At 33.1% G+C, this 15,982-nt stretch overlaps 2 protein-coding genes across 2 annotated transcripts in view; both read left to right on the forward strand.

Annotated features, from left to right (window-relative positions):
* LOC123715485 (heparan sulfate 2-O-sulfotransferase pipe) overlaps nucleotides 1–15,982 on the forward strand; it is a 66,748-nt gene that overhangs the window by 23,828 nt on the left and 26,938 nt on the right. The window contains exon 3 of the mRNA XM_045670508.1: nucleotides 15,314–15,450. Within this exon, the coding sequence (XP_045526464.1) occupies nucleotides 15,314–15,450 (137 nt within the window). The remainder of the gene's footprint in view (nucleotides 1–15,313; nucleotides 15,451–15,982) is intronic.
* On the forward strand, nucleotides 9,105–12,578 carry LOC123715484. The gene is made up of 2 exons (XM_045670507.1): nucleotides 9,105–10,665; nucleotides 11,331–12,578. Exons 1-2 carry the CDS (start codon nucleotides 9,225–9,227, stop codon nucleotides 12,488–12,490), a joined length of 2,601 nt encoding a protein of 866 aa, XP_045526463.1. The 5' UTR covers nucleotides 9,105–9,224; the 3' UTR covers nucleotides 12,491–12,578.

Here is a 15,982-nt window from a genome sequence, read left to right on the forward strand (position 1 = left end):
AATTTGGTTTAGTCGCATTTTCCACAAAACTAAACAATAATCACATATTTGTGTCAATGGTTGATTATAAACAATATTATTTCGATATTACAGGACTATACAATTTAGTTTACTATGTAAACGTACTAAACATTTTGTAATCGTGGTCCTTAGTGGTGGTCAGGCCGCTTTATAGGTGTATACGATAGTGTGGACTCAATTTCTGCACCAGCACCTTATTTGGTCCATTGTGGGTAAAGCCCTGGCTATTTAAACCAGCCTAGCTCATACCAGAAGCTCTGAAGTTTCCTGGGCACAAGCTTCACGGAGCGGTCTCACTGCTCTGAGGATTTCTGTTTGTTGGAAAGCCTCGCACTCCGAGACGACGTGGATGACTCATTCCTCTGCGCTGTAACAGGAAAGATGTTCATTAAGGATACAGTTGTCCCTAATTGTTACTATAATTATTTTTATTTAGCCATCCTGTTGCTATTAGGCTAACATTTATTGAAACTAACTCAGTCTTAAGTTCGGTTCAGCGAAATAATGATTCGAGTTAAAAACAAAAGAACATCATACAAACTAATAATTAAATAGCGAAAGCGCCGAAAGTATTTTACTCCCAACCTTAACTTGCTTCGATATGAATTTAAAAAAAATATCCAAGACTATTTTCTGCCTAAAGGAAATTGTACAATAATAACATGTTACATAATTGTTAAATAATTATACACAAACATGGTAGCGATGTATATTGCTAATTACTGTAATCTTTTCCTCTATAATAAGTGATGTAACGTACATGTAAATATCAATAATTATTTGAAAGTGTACACGACACATGTTCACGCTTTTTACCATTCACTATTCGCAATAATAATCATTCAGCTAATAAATCAGCGTAACTCTGCGGTGTTTACTAATTATACTATAATTCATTTAACGTAATTAATTGTGATTTGGCGCCAAACTCTCGCTGCATTTCTCCTCTGACATTTCATTTGAAATTGTCAACGCATATAAAAATAACTATAGCTAGTTACATTTTCGGTATAAGAATAAAAATTAATAGAAACAAAAGCAAGAAACCGCTATCAAAGCTTCTATAATAATATCTCGCAAGAGACGTCCTTGCACTATACGTAGTAGCTGGAAAAAGCCCCAATCCGGCCGAGGTACGTTTACCAAAACAGCCCGAGCTCGGCCGTCAAGGCCAACAGAAATTCCATAAAAAAAGTATTTTTTTCAATTACACATACGTGTGTCCTTGCTAATGAATTTTGATTCTGATAAATAAATTTAACAGTTACGCATACCGAACAGTGAACACTTTGTAATTTGCGATTTGTTTCGATCGCAATTACTACGCCTAGATCCGATGTATGAGTACCGACATTGATAATCAAATGAGCATTTAATAAATGAATAACAATTAAGCTGTGTGTATAGTGTACTCATTACTCGTTCTGAACGCAATACAATATCGCTTATTAAGAAGATGGCCCAATTACAAATTTTCTTTGCCAAATCGACCTCTGAGATTAGTGTTTTATATTTAAATTGGATCTGTAACAGACGTTTATGAGATAAATATAATAATAATTCTTATATATCGTGTCAATAAATAAGATTTTTTTATCAAATAATAATGCTTAAAAATGACTTTCTTCCAGACAAACTTAAATTGAAAAATCGTATTTCCGCATTTCATTAAAATAAAATAAAAATACAGCGAAGCATTCGAGGTCTTGAAATCAGTTAATAATCATAACATTAGTCTCGCTAAAGTCGTACATAAAAACAAGCCATCGTAAGGAAGCAAAACCTGCAGTGTTAATCATTGCTCTTATACGAAAGTAAAAGTGGTTTATTTGGACATAATAAACGTACAAAATAGATAATCCCACGCTTAACCTCTTCAGAAAGCGAAAGGATGGACAGTCACTTTATAAATACTTTTGTGAAAGTAGTTATGCAATTAAGTTTTTGGGTTTATCGAAACAATATCATGTTATGTAATTGGATTAGAATTTCAATATATGAGTAGATTTGATTTTAGATTGGATTAGATAAGATTTTTAATATACCGTTTACCGGTTTTTACACAAGTACATCTCCTACGTCTGTAGACAGAATAGTTTGATATTATTCTTTTCAGAAAAAAGTCAACTGTCAATATTTCAGATAATGTTAGTCTGTGCCGCTATTTTTTAAACTCAAATGGTCCTCAATCTTCTGGCAACATTTAAAATATAAAAAAAATGTGTACATATTAGATGTTTAATCCTCCTATCTCCATTAGTTTGTAAATTGACAAATAATACTTTTACTCAGAGCTAAATGTGTATTCAGTTACATACTGAACTTAAAATGGAAATAGTATACAAAAGCTTAGGAAGGATAAATAAATCAGTTTTTTCTTACAATAAAACTTAAATAGCCTGCAATTATAGTGCACGACCCGAGGCAGGTGCTGCTCAATATCAGATATCGTGAGTAGGCATCGCTTGCTTTTGCAATATATATCAAGACTATAATATAATATATCTTGTAAGAATATACTATAATATATCTACTCCCCTATTAATAATAATAAATAAATTGACTTGTAAGAATTAGGACGAAAAAAGTTCAGTTAAAAAATGATTTCACCGGCCGTCTCTAGCAAAAAAATCATGGATATTACTTCTTTTTGTACTTCCTTCCAAATACATAATGTATGTAGATTATACAAAGGAATGGAGAATAAATATTTAATAAACAGTCCTAGGTAAAAAATACCGCCGATGACTTGACAAAATCAAAATGGCGCTTATAGATTGTCTATGGCATTACATCCCACTCCATTTATCACGATACGTTTTGTTTTATTATGCAAAGTTATGCGTCTTGGTTTATTTATGTGGGTGAGATGGGAGATAGTTTCGAGCGCAATTTACGAATTATCATAACAAATTAATTGACTGTAATAACTCAATTTATTAAAGGCAATTAAGTTAAAACTTTAATGAACGAATATTTTGTGAACGTTGTATCTTTTTAACACAACTTTACAATTTTTATTAAACTTTACAAAACTCAGAGGAGGTTAACCAGGTGTAAAAGCTGAATTTTAACTAACAACTACCTAACTAAAAACTATATTTAAATAGCCGTAATTGACTAATTACTACGTTACGAAAACTTTGAATACATATTATTCAGCAATAAAAAATAAAAAATACCGGGTGTGTAATGTGAAGATCAAATTGCGGTATGTATCATACAGCATAGTATTATAATATTTTTGTATTGTATGTTATATAGCTATACCTAGTATACTCATATACGATACTGTATGAACTTAATATGCAGTATTAACTCTACCCCAATAATGAACAAGCGACACAATTTTCTTAAGTATGTTCTGTGCTAATCAAATAAACCGTTGACAAGCCATTAATGTCTTGCACTCTCAAGTTAATGCGCTCGTTATATTTGACCAATGAGGCTGAATTTGTTTATTAACTTGATATCAGAAAGCCCATGCATGGAAAGTGCAACCAGTTTGTGCAGATTGCACCTAACTTTCGAATCATGTCTAGACCTCGCCAAGTTTGAGCACTTTCTACTCTCTGCACAAGTTACACCTCCGTTTTACAGGAGATTTCAACAAGTGTTATGTGCCATTGAATGTTCCGAGACAATTTCCATCCGACATTGAACCCAAGAATAAATATCAATCTATATATTAAATACACTGAGGCGGCGACGAGCCCTACCTTGCCCTGCAATAGCGTAGTGAAACTGAATTAACTACATTAACATTCATAGTCTTTACAAATGGTAGTGTTTTTTGAATCCAGATCAATGAATGTTCTTGTTCGTAATTTAAAACTGCTTTCATAAGCTGTTTCAAAAACAGCGCAGCAACGGCACAACTTAACACAAAGTGACCTTTTTTTTCTTGCACTATGGTCTTACTATAAAAATGTAAGTGATAATAACCTGCTCAGGTATTTAAAAAAAAGGTGGATAATTTAATAGCGTCTGAATAAGGACTTTTTATAGATCTACTTTTTATTTACGACACTTTCACATAATGAATGGTTTAACAAGCTTGTGTTGCGTAAATTTACTTATATATTTGATATTACATGCGGAATAGTTTATTTGAATGTTGTTATGAGATACTGAATACCTTTCCGATAGTCAAGATTGATTTTTACAAACCCATAGAGTAAAAATAACAAATCTATGGCGCTAAAACCTTTAGTCTGGGTATCTCTATTATATGTTTCGCGATCATTTGTTTTTACGCAAGTAGGTAACGCCTGTGTCTACGTCATACATGCATACGTCGTCAACTTTTTGGGTCTAAGGCATGCTGGATTTTTATTTAATTTAATTATGTTAAATGTGCTATATTTCTGTATACTTGCAACCATATAATAAATAAATTGCATTAAATTATATAAGGTGTTATATAATTTAATTTAATGCAATTTCGTATTCATAACTCGATAGCTATAAAACGAAAGTTAGTCTGGAATTCCAGTGTTCGTTTTTATTGCCATATTAAATTATAACAATGGCGAATTTCGCAAAAGGTAAAAGCTAACAGCCCATTCGGACTATAAAATACATATTATGATCAATATTGCTTATTCTTTATGTGAAAGTGTTATGTGATGTCATATGAGTCTGTGCTCTATGATCTGTAATATTGTTTGGTGACGTAAGAATTCTGCATTAATTCATTGATTATTAGGCAAGTACTTTTTTCTATTGAATCAATTATGCTAAAACCGAATTAACGCCGGTGAAACCGCATATATATATATACATTCATTGATAAAAAAAATTTATTGCGAAACAGTAGTTCTTGAATTAAACAAAACCAGTAGCGCTACAACATTTTTTTAGGTCTGCGCCTCAGATTTCTCAGTGATAAGCCTCCTGTGCCTGACTCACGCCGTCGAATTTTTAGATCTAGGGCAAGATTTACGATGTTTTCTTTCACCGTTAGAGCGTGTTAAATGCGCATATACATAATGGTACACAGCTGGGAATCGAACCCACGACCTAAAGAATGGGAACAACACGCTGAAGCCACTAGGACAACGTGCTCGTAGTTCGTCAATACTTTAGCATTTCAAGATGTTGTAGAATCTAGTTCGCTATGTTTTGAAACAATAAAAATCAATTAGAAGCTGAAATTTCATACAATAACAAACAAATCGTGTTGGGTGATTCATGCCCATACATTTTCCTATACAAATTACGAACATACTTTTATGATTGTACGTTAGACGCGGGTAATAAAAAGAAATACATTATCGATATCATAAGTTGTGGGCTTACAGACATTTGTGAATCTTCTGTGCGTGTAATTAAACTCCTTCTAAACGGTCCAGCCGTTTTGATAATATTTTTTGTGTTCAAGTAGAATCGAGATGCCATACAATTCGTTTTTGCTACGAGTCCTTAATATTTTTACAAAAATCGAGTGGCAGCTGCTAAAGTGAACATATTATTACTAAAATAATAGAAATCCTGTATGTTTTATTTTCCAATCATCGTAATGTTATTGTACTATTTCTTTCTGATGTTTTTAGACTCTTAATTACATATTGAGGAAAAGACGTACCTATGGCATCCCATAGGTAGACAGACTCCTTTGCTAAAAAACTATATATATATATATAAACTATGTGTGTCCAACCACATTTCAGTTTATTTTATACACTCGGTTAATTGAAAAACTTAATTTGTATTTCTCAGCATTCGTGTTGAGGACCTCTCCAGCACATAATAGTTATTGAATAACTTATAACAATAATATAATAATTATTCTGGACGTCAACGATACGTACAAAACCAATTTATTTTTATAACAGTACCCGCTGTTTCATACTACACGCCGCTGTATTATTTTTCCTTTCCATGATGATAATAATTATACATTTAAAACAGAATTATATAAATTGCCCTACCGCAGTCTGCGTTTAATTTTTATTCTGTGGAAAATCATTCAATTGCCTGTCAATTGTCATCCAGGAAGCAGAGTTTCTTTTGCGGTATTCACGCGAAATAAAACTAAGACTATCTATGTTACGTAGATTTGTTATTTGGTGCACGACGTTTATTATACACTTATAATATATAATATACACATGTAATTATTATGTAATGACGTAGTAATAAAATTGGGAAAAAAATTTAAAAGCACAATAATTTTCTTGGCCTGGTCAATTTTATTATTCTTCATTGCAATGTGACCAAACTTTTAAAATATTTTAAAATATAATTATATTTAAAATTATTATTGTTTATATGTACATAGGTTAAGAACGGTTTCATCTACTTAATACTTATATCAATTAACAATGCTTTAGTACGAAAATAATGGCGCCTAATCTAGCATCATCGCGCATGCGCTTAATCGGACGCTGTCATAGATAAATCAAGAATACCATATTAGAGATGCGCCCGTTTGTACGTTACAAGTAAGAAATATTTTTTTATAAAGATTAATAAAAGACAAATTAAATCTATAAGGCCAAATGATGTTTTAAAAATTTTTATTAGGGAAACGCCTATAGTGCTTCTGAGATTCAAATTTTAATAATTGACGTTTTATAAATTTAAAGATAAAAGCCTTTTTATCAAGTAGCCCATTAATCATTCAAGAGGAAGCCTTTTTATTAAGTTTATTACCTGTGTATCATTCAATCAAATTTACCCATTTGCGTTTTTTATTGACAGAAGCGGACATTAAAAAGATTTAGATAATATTTATACCCTTTATACTAAAGATTGTAGCGCCGCTTTTTTATATTTAATATTATTTTCATAAATTTAATTTTTACCTAAAATTTACCGTTATCCAGGCTACATTATTAACGATAAATAACCGTAAAATCGTGATGAATTAAAATAAATTGGAATAATAACGGGACCTACGACAGGAGACTTTAAAACCTTCTTTAACGAAAATTGTTATCTTTGCGCTTAACTTGCTTGCGTGACACGGATTTTTATTTCCGGTATGGTACAATAATATCCGGTCTGTATACATTTAAAATCATTGTAAAACAGCTTTTATGTTCATATTTTAAAATAGTACTATTTTGTGTGTTATACAATTATAAATAAATAATATTCGATCGTTAGTGCATGCGTTGAATACATCGTGGTGGACCACGATGTATATTCAAAAATTTGTTACGACATGGCTATAAAACTATAGATCACTGCCGCGTAATTATTTCAAGGGGAAGGTGATTAAATTTTTAAAGGCAAGGTGCCTTTATAGCCTGGGAAAGTATTAAGACCATAAGTTTGACACCAATTGTAAATAACTCAACTTTGACATTTGTTAATGTTCTTATTATGTGACATTGTAAAAATTGATATGACATTTGCATGCCTATTATGGAATATACGATACAGGTATTAAAATAATTACTAACCTTACAATAAAATAACTAAAATATGTTATTAAAAGGCAAGGTTCCGAAGATACTGGCAGCGTTCTCACTTTGAATAGCTAGACTAATTATTTTTCCGAGGTAGCTGCCAGCTCTTCGGTCTCCTATGATGTCAACTAACCTTTTTGATATTTCCTTAAAAAGGTGCGTTAGGACCCCACGGACCAAGGGTCTCGACACCGAATGGGACAAAAACATATTCTATCTAAACAGGTTGCATCCCATACCAGCACCCGGCCCATATTCCATGGAATCAAACTCATACCGTCCGGTCTCTTGCAATTCCAGTCGGCTCAAGTAGACTTGGCACGTTGACGGTGAGACCGGCGTATGATATCGTTAATGATATGTAATGATAATGATGATATGTTATATATAAATATATGGATGATTGTGCAGATATTTGTAGTTGATCCATCTAATTGTACTACTATCTTGCCAAATTAACGATTTATTATACCTTTAAATCAAAACATTCCTACTATAGTCAAAAATACTTAATTAAAAAAAATACTCAGATAAAACGCAAATTTAAGGTACTATTGAGGATCTGGAACAATCGGTTTCCTCTAATAAAAATTAGGAATTTGTGTTTTATCAAGACATGTCTGTACATCAGACACCAATTTTAAATCCCTTAGTAGGTTTTTGGTGTTACTGTACATTTAGTTAATTTATATTGCTTAAACTTGAACTAAAATTATTTGGCGACATATGTAGAAAATATACCCTAAAATTTTCTACTATACACGTCTTAATTAAGAATATTTGGTGATACACAATCAAATGAACTTGATGAGTTATAAAAGTAAAAGCTTTTAAGATTTTTTTATAAATTTTAAAAAAGTGATGTTTATAAAGGACATGCCATCTTCATTAATCATTGCTTTCATATACTATCAAATATAAAATATAGATAAAAACTTCGCGCTGTAAGTTAGCTAAGGAATGCTTTGTATTTTTGACAATTGACACGTGAACGATAAAGACAACAACTATGTGAAGCTTGCACGTTGAAAAAGAGTAAAGAAATTCAAAACACCGATTAAAGCAACAATGCCATCAAGGTCACAAAATATTAGTTTTCACTATGTTTATCCGTTGTACGGCCATTGATTGGGTTTGTGAAAACGTCACAGAATGAATAAGAAATATTTTTATACATAGAACATGTACGAAGCCAGATCGTATCACTAGACTATTAACTAAAATGTTGATAACTGGTTATTTGAATGTCTGTTTAAAAATACCACATTATGACACTTTTATCATTAGCATTTGTTTGCTATAGATATGATATGATAACTACTAACTGAACTCATGCACCGAAAGGAACTTCATTACACAACTTATAACGTAACACGCTTGTGAATATTGATTTACCAGTACTGAATGTTTTAAAATGTACAATAATTAGTACATGCGTAGAATGTACTTTCAGTTTAAAATATAACTTAATTACAGGCACGCGCTTTAATATTTTGCAGCGTGCGACGTTGCCGATTTTCTATTTTTCTGAACCGTCATGGCCGTCGTGCGGCGCCTACTCCCGCGTAATGTGTTAGTGCGACAGAGATAGCTGTACGCAGTCAACTCCGTCCCGGTATGTAACCGCTTACCCGTAGTAAACCGATCGAAAGCGTCACAATCGTCGGTCACATTCGTTGAAAACAACACGATTTTTACTGCATTTATTTCGGTCAAAACTGATAATTTATATGTAATGGTGCGATATTGTGTTAGTAATAATTCAGTTCCTATAAGTAAGTAGATATGCCGCGGTACGAAAGTGACATTTGGAAACATTACAAACTGTTGAAATTGACAGGCAAGAAAAAACATACTGCATGCCGTTATTGTGATAGGGAATATAAAAACAGCAATCCTACGAGGTGCGCTACACATCTTGTGCAATGTGATAACTGTCCCGAAGATATTAGGGAGTCTCTCAAAGGTCAATTGCCGAAGTCTGTCAGGGCAAAGATATTTCACCCGAACTATAAGCAGTTCGTGCATCGCAAGGAAGTGCGACAGAATATAAAAACTCGTCATATGGTATGGGAACATTTTAAAAGTATTAAGAAGCCAGGTATGAAAAAACACGCAATTTGTATATATTGCAATTTCGAAGTATTGGAAATTAGCATTTTACGTTTACTTGCTCACATAAAGAGATGCGAAAAAATCCCCGAGGAAATAAAAAAAAAGTTTATAGAACTCGATTTAGAGCGATATTTGCCTAACAACTCGTATGACCCTCGAATCGTTATAAAGAAAACTTTCGCGCGGCCAAAAGTTTGGGAACATTATAATATATTAGAGCAGACAGGTTACAAAAGGCATGCCTCGTGCAAGTACTGTGGAGTAGAGTACAGATGTTCTAATGCTACTAGATTAGTGGTACACCTGTGCCGGTGTGTGAATTGCCCTGAGAATGTCAAAGAGAAGTTCATGTACGGTTATCATATGAATATTGATCCGCCTAAATCAGAAACCTCTAAAAAATTGTGCAATCGCCCAGCAGTCAACCCCCACTTGAGTCGCCCGAACAGAGCAGCGACAGCTGGAAAGCCTGCTAGCGACATCTGGCAATATTTTTCAATAATAAGTGAAGTAGGATACAAAAAGCATGGCTCCTGTATTTACTGTGGCAAGGAATATAAGCATTGTAATGCCACGAGGCTGTTAAAACATATCGTGGTGGAATGTGACGAATGTCCAGCACATGTTAAGAAGAATTACTTGGCCGATGTATCGGGTTCAGAAAGTAGTGATGACGAGGATATCCATACGCCGCCTCCGCCAAATAAGCTGGTCACTACCGTTAAAGTTGAAGTTCATAGTGAACACGAAGATGAGGTCATGGAAACATCATGCGCTACTCATAGTAGCATAGATCCTCTTGAGAATATAGAGGAAACATATGAAAAAAGTGTCAGAAAACGTCAAACGATTGATACTGATAATGATAAAATTGACAGGGCCCTGGCGAGAGCGATTTTCGCGAGTGATGTTCCTCATGATATATTGGAAAGCAAGTACTGGAAAAAAGCTTTTCATCTTCTGCGACCTAATTACAACATACCATCAGTTCACGATATTAATAGGCTTTTTGATGATGATTGCTCAAGATTGAATAACGAAATAGATATAGAAATTGCAAATGCTAGTACGTTATCCATTACGTATTTTATTGAGGAAATTAATATTAAAGGTAAGTCTTCAGTAAAATAGTTTTAATAAGGCTATTAATAGGCAATCAAATTCGTGTTTGGGTTATCATTGTCGAACCAGTGCATTTTTGAATTAGTTGCACACATTAGTAAAGCTGTCTCAAAAGAGCGATTTTTGTACCTCAAATATTAATGGAAACATTTCATTTACCTAGAAACATTTGATTACCGGCGAAGCTTTAAAGTGTCTACCCACGCTTCAGGACTTTATATACAGACTGAACTGTACTAATCGATATGAGTATTAGGGTTTTTTTTCAATAAATACGAAATAAATGAAAACAAAAATCAGTGCCGTTACAATCTTTTTAGATCGAGGCCTCAGATTTCTGTATCTGTTCCATGATCATTTGTCAACCTAATAGGTGATCAGTCTCCTGTGTTGACACACGCCGTCGACTTTTTCGTCTAAGGCAAGCCAGTTTCTTCACGATGTCCTTCACCTTACAAGCGAATGTTAAATGCGTATGTTGACAGAAAGTCCATTGGTGTGCAGCCGGGGATCGAACCTACGATCTCTAGGATGAGAGTCGCACGCTGACGCCACTAGGTCAACACTGCTCAATACTTAATAAATACCTACACCTACACTTGAAGATTTTAGTGAAATAATTGTTTTCTAAATATGATTTATTTTACGTTTCAGAGCATTTATTATGTTACATCGCAATGACACCGAAGCCAGTGTGTTACGAAATAAAATTGATGAAAACAGCCAAGGGTACAAAAGACATACAAAATTTGGAAGAGACGACAAGCATTATTAACAAAATTGGCTGTGACAAAATCGTTACGTTTATTTATGAAAAACCGTATTACGAGAAAAGTTTGAAAATTTTGCCAAATATTTTTTTCACACAATGTTTATATAACACTTTGTATTCTTGGTTCGAAAACCTCATCAAAGATAGCTCACATATAATTTCAAGTCATGATCTCAAAATACATATTACATTCCTAAAGGAATCAATCCTACCAGTCCTAGATAGCCCCGAAGATGACGCATATATAAAACGAATCAATTCCCTTAAAATACCAGATGAAGCCAATTTGAATGACTATTATAAATCTTTTAAATTATTTTTGGATAACAAGGATACTATAACTACACTCGCGGTTAGGTTCAAGCAATTAGATTACTATAGCTCACTATCTATTAGCGAACAATCTTGGAATTACCATCAAAGAACTACAGAAACGTTAGAAGCAGTCAACGAAGCGTTAGAAGAAGCGCGTTCAGAGAAGACCATCATATCCGACGTACCAGCGATCTTTGCACAATTAATGATGAATTTAGAAAAGGATTCGCAGTATCCCTGTATAAAGTTATCGCTTGAAGTGTGCAAAGAGAATTACGTTAAGCCCATACATTTAGCTGCAAATCTTTTGGACCCACGTTACGTTGGTTGCAGTCTCTCGGATAAAGAAATTGGCGACGCAATGTCCTTCCTATCTGACTACGCTACTAAACATTCCGATAGCTCAGGTGTTGTTATGAAGAATGTGGCTGAGTTTAAGACTAGAACTGGTTTCTTTGGAAAGATAGATGCTGTATGGAACAGTGTACATTTGGTAGAGCCTCGAGTGTGGTGGCAAAGTTTCTGTTCGCATTTAAAAGTGACTCCCGTGGCCGTGAGACTTTTAAGTGCACCGTGTTCTGTGCCCCAACGTACTAAAATAAATATACCGGAATCAAAATGGGCGAACGAGCTGGACAAAGAACGGATAATCAAACATGAAAAATCACGTATGAATTATTACTTTAGAAGTAAAGAGCGGACTGATGAAATACATGGCATGGAGTAATTAATAGCTATCGTTACGTAATTGTCGATATTAACTTTCTTAGAGAGAGGTTTTATATATTATTGTACATAGCCTATTAAAAAATAAACATTTGAAAACAGCCTATAATTTTTACTGCTTTTTAATCTAAGTCTCTAATGTTGTCCTTTACCTTTCTTCAAAGCCAATCGAGAACTCTGGTTACTAACAAAATTACAAGTATTAAGTAGACTATAACTAATTATAAGGCTTTATTCATCCACATCTTAACAAAATAGATTTAAATATTTTTTTTACCATTCTAAGATGCGGCCTATTCGGGGAAAAGGCCCACTCCACTTTTTCCACCCTATTTTATTTGGTGCTACCGCCATTTAATTTTGTCCAGCTATCCCTTCAATCCCGTCGGCACGTCACTCTATTGGTCTGCCCTTGTTCCTTTTTTCTTTTGGTCCATCCGGTTACTGTTTAGACCATCTGTAATCTATATAACGGGCTCGTGCCCTGCCCATCTCCAAGTTGTACGGCATGTTGCTCAGCATCAATTTATGTTTGTGGCGTAATTGAATCCCGAGAATACTTCTTTCTACCGCACGCTGGCACGAACGTATTTTGGCTTATGTTTTGTTTTTGAAAATCCAAGTTTGTGTTTTGTAAGGCAAGGTAGCAAACACGAATTCAAAACCTTTTTCTTTAGTTTCAGGGGGAGCTTACCTTTCAGGATTTCTTTTAAGCTCGAAAACTTCTTCTTAGTTGAGGTGATGCGGCGCTCCATTTCTTTGTCGTGTCTTTGTTTCTTAAATGAACTTGTTTGCTAAGATAAGTATTAAGAATGCTTTCAGCTAATACAGTACTGTAAGGCTTTAAACGCAATACTCAAACTTAGTTTGCATATTGTATAACAACTACTTGAGTAACCGTCACGATGATAATGATACATTGACAAAAAAAATATGAGCCCAATGGCTTTTTTTGTAAATCATTTCTATCTGTTACTGATTCTTACTATTTTTGTACATATCATATTTTAAAATTTTAATAATAGGAATAATAATTAATAATAACTAATAATTCATAGGAATTTTTAGAAATTTTATGCTGATGAAAGACAAACGGTTAAAGATAATCGTTGTATCGCTCTCGAAGACTATTAAATAATCAAATCAAATTCTATAAAAAAAAATGTGTGCATGTACACACGTAAGAAGTGAAACTTCTTTATGACCTTATTTTTCGAAAAATGATCTACTATATGAAACTATACAGAAATTGGTTAAGAGAAGTTAAAAAATATAAAGTTTAGTATAAAGGCTTTTATTATCATAGACATGAATACAAATAATACAATAATTTCATGTTACCTAACTAAGATTATTACTGAGTTCCATTAATTGTAATCGAATTATTACTATTATTGTTATCGTTATTTTATATTTTTGTTATTAATGGATTATGGTAACTGAAATGTGAAATATATTGTTTACATTCCAAAAAAATATTAAACGAGTAAAAACTCCATTAATTGTAGTGTCGGATCTTGTCAAAAAAAAACATACCACAATCACACCCAAGTATTAGAAAAACATATATAATTACTTACTTTTTTTATAAATTCACTGGAATTGCAATTATTGTATATAATAAAATAAGTAATACAATTATGTATATTGAAATCACTACAATTATTAACAACTAAATGAGTGTAATTGTACAGTTTTAACTAAAGTGCTTATCTGTCTCTTAATATCACAACATAAACACAATGTGACAAAAAGAGAGAAAAAAATAGTTTTGTTAAGATAGTGCAATTACACAGATTTTTATGAATATGGGTGTAAGTTTATAATACCTGTCTCTATAATACTGTTATTAATAGATTAATTAATAATATTAACTTACACAATTTATGAAGTCATGAATTAAATTTGTCTTTCAAAGGTCACATTCCTAAATTGGGCAATAGCATATATTTTAAGTAAACTATTTTAATACCTTAACTTAATTACGATTTAGGCCACTTGTATAATTTCCGTGACAGTAAGTAATTTGTTTTGAATATACTTTTTATAGGAATACAACTTACCGAATGAACATGTCTGTATGGCATCAAAGGCATACCAATTTGAAACGTATATATCATTTGGATCTTGAGAACGGGCTAGAGCGTCTCGAGCTAATTTTCTGTTATATTGAGTCCTCAATTTATTGTTTATTGCTGTATTTTATTTGTTATATCGAAAACCGATATTCTACATACATTTTCGAACGAAGCTCTTGCTTGCGTTTTATTTCTCGCGCCTAGTTTTGAAATTAATAGGATTCCAAAGCGCTGCATTGACTTGAAGAAATCCGACGTGTTTCGCCCCGCCCCTGCCATAGTGTCCAGGGACTTTTTATCTCACATTTTTTTCCAAAATAAAAACAAGATACATTTTATTAATTTACTAGTTCGCCAATGGCGGGCTACGCGTCGCAAGGCGGGATACCCCGGCTGCATCGGTTATATTTTTATTTACAATATTCATAGGCGAGCCGGGGCGCTATCATTCGCTTATTAGTTTAGACTAGATTAAAATATTATTAATCTAACTTTAAATTTTTAGACGTCTTTTCTGGTCACGAGAATTCTGTGATCATCTATAAATATTATTGTACCAATACAATTTCTTAATGCTAACCTTAAAATAACTAATGCCCTATTATGCTTATGTCTCGTGTTAATGAGAATATATGACCGAGAGAAACCAATAATTAATCGAGGATTATGGTACGTTTATTAATAAGATTATTTAATTTCAATAAAGTTATGAATCAAAGGCTTAACCACGAATGTTTTTGTTTCAGAACGAGTGAACTCATAGCGCTCGTGGCCGTATCATGTACCTTATTCCTGTTCCTACACACCAGAGATCTCAACACAAAACTCCAGCGCATGCAGCGGCTCAACGATGACGTCACAGCTTTCAATCATCTCACTGACAGTAAGCATACACTGCTGGTTATATCTGTATTTAATTGATTTTATGATTTGACGAAACGATTTTGTCGGGAAAAGAACCGATTAAGAGACTGTAGACAGAGACTTAAATCATTTCATTACCTAATAGTCACATTGATAATATTATGTAGAACTGTTTCATCAATTACGCACTTAAACTCAAAAACAAAATCTATTTTAGTTAGAAACTAAAAAGTTTTGTTTACAAGATTTGTTTTGGCTTAGAAATTTAATTCTCTATATTATCAATTGCGCCAATTGCGGCCGGACTTTCTATTACAATAAGTCTGTGGGAAAAGCAAAAAGGAAGTTTATCATTATATTGAATTATTGGTTTCCGGTATTAGAATAAAATTGGAACGCGGATTGGCCTAGAATTTTCATATTGTTTCTATTTAATGTATTTAAATAGAAACAATAGGACTATATATACAACAGTCAAAACCGTTTGCGAGAACATCGTTTAGAACCTACCTAACCTAGAAATTAATAGACATCTTTATGGGCATTCAATA

This window comes from Pieris brassicae, chromosome 10 (genome assembly GCF_905147105.1).
Source record: "Pieris brassicae chromosome 10, ilPieBrab1.1, whole genome shotgun sequence".
Taxonomy (NCBI): Eukaryota; Metazoa; Arthropoda; class Insecta; order Lepidoptera; family Pieridae; genus Pieris; species Pieris brassicae.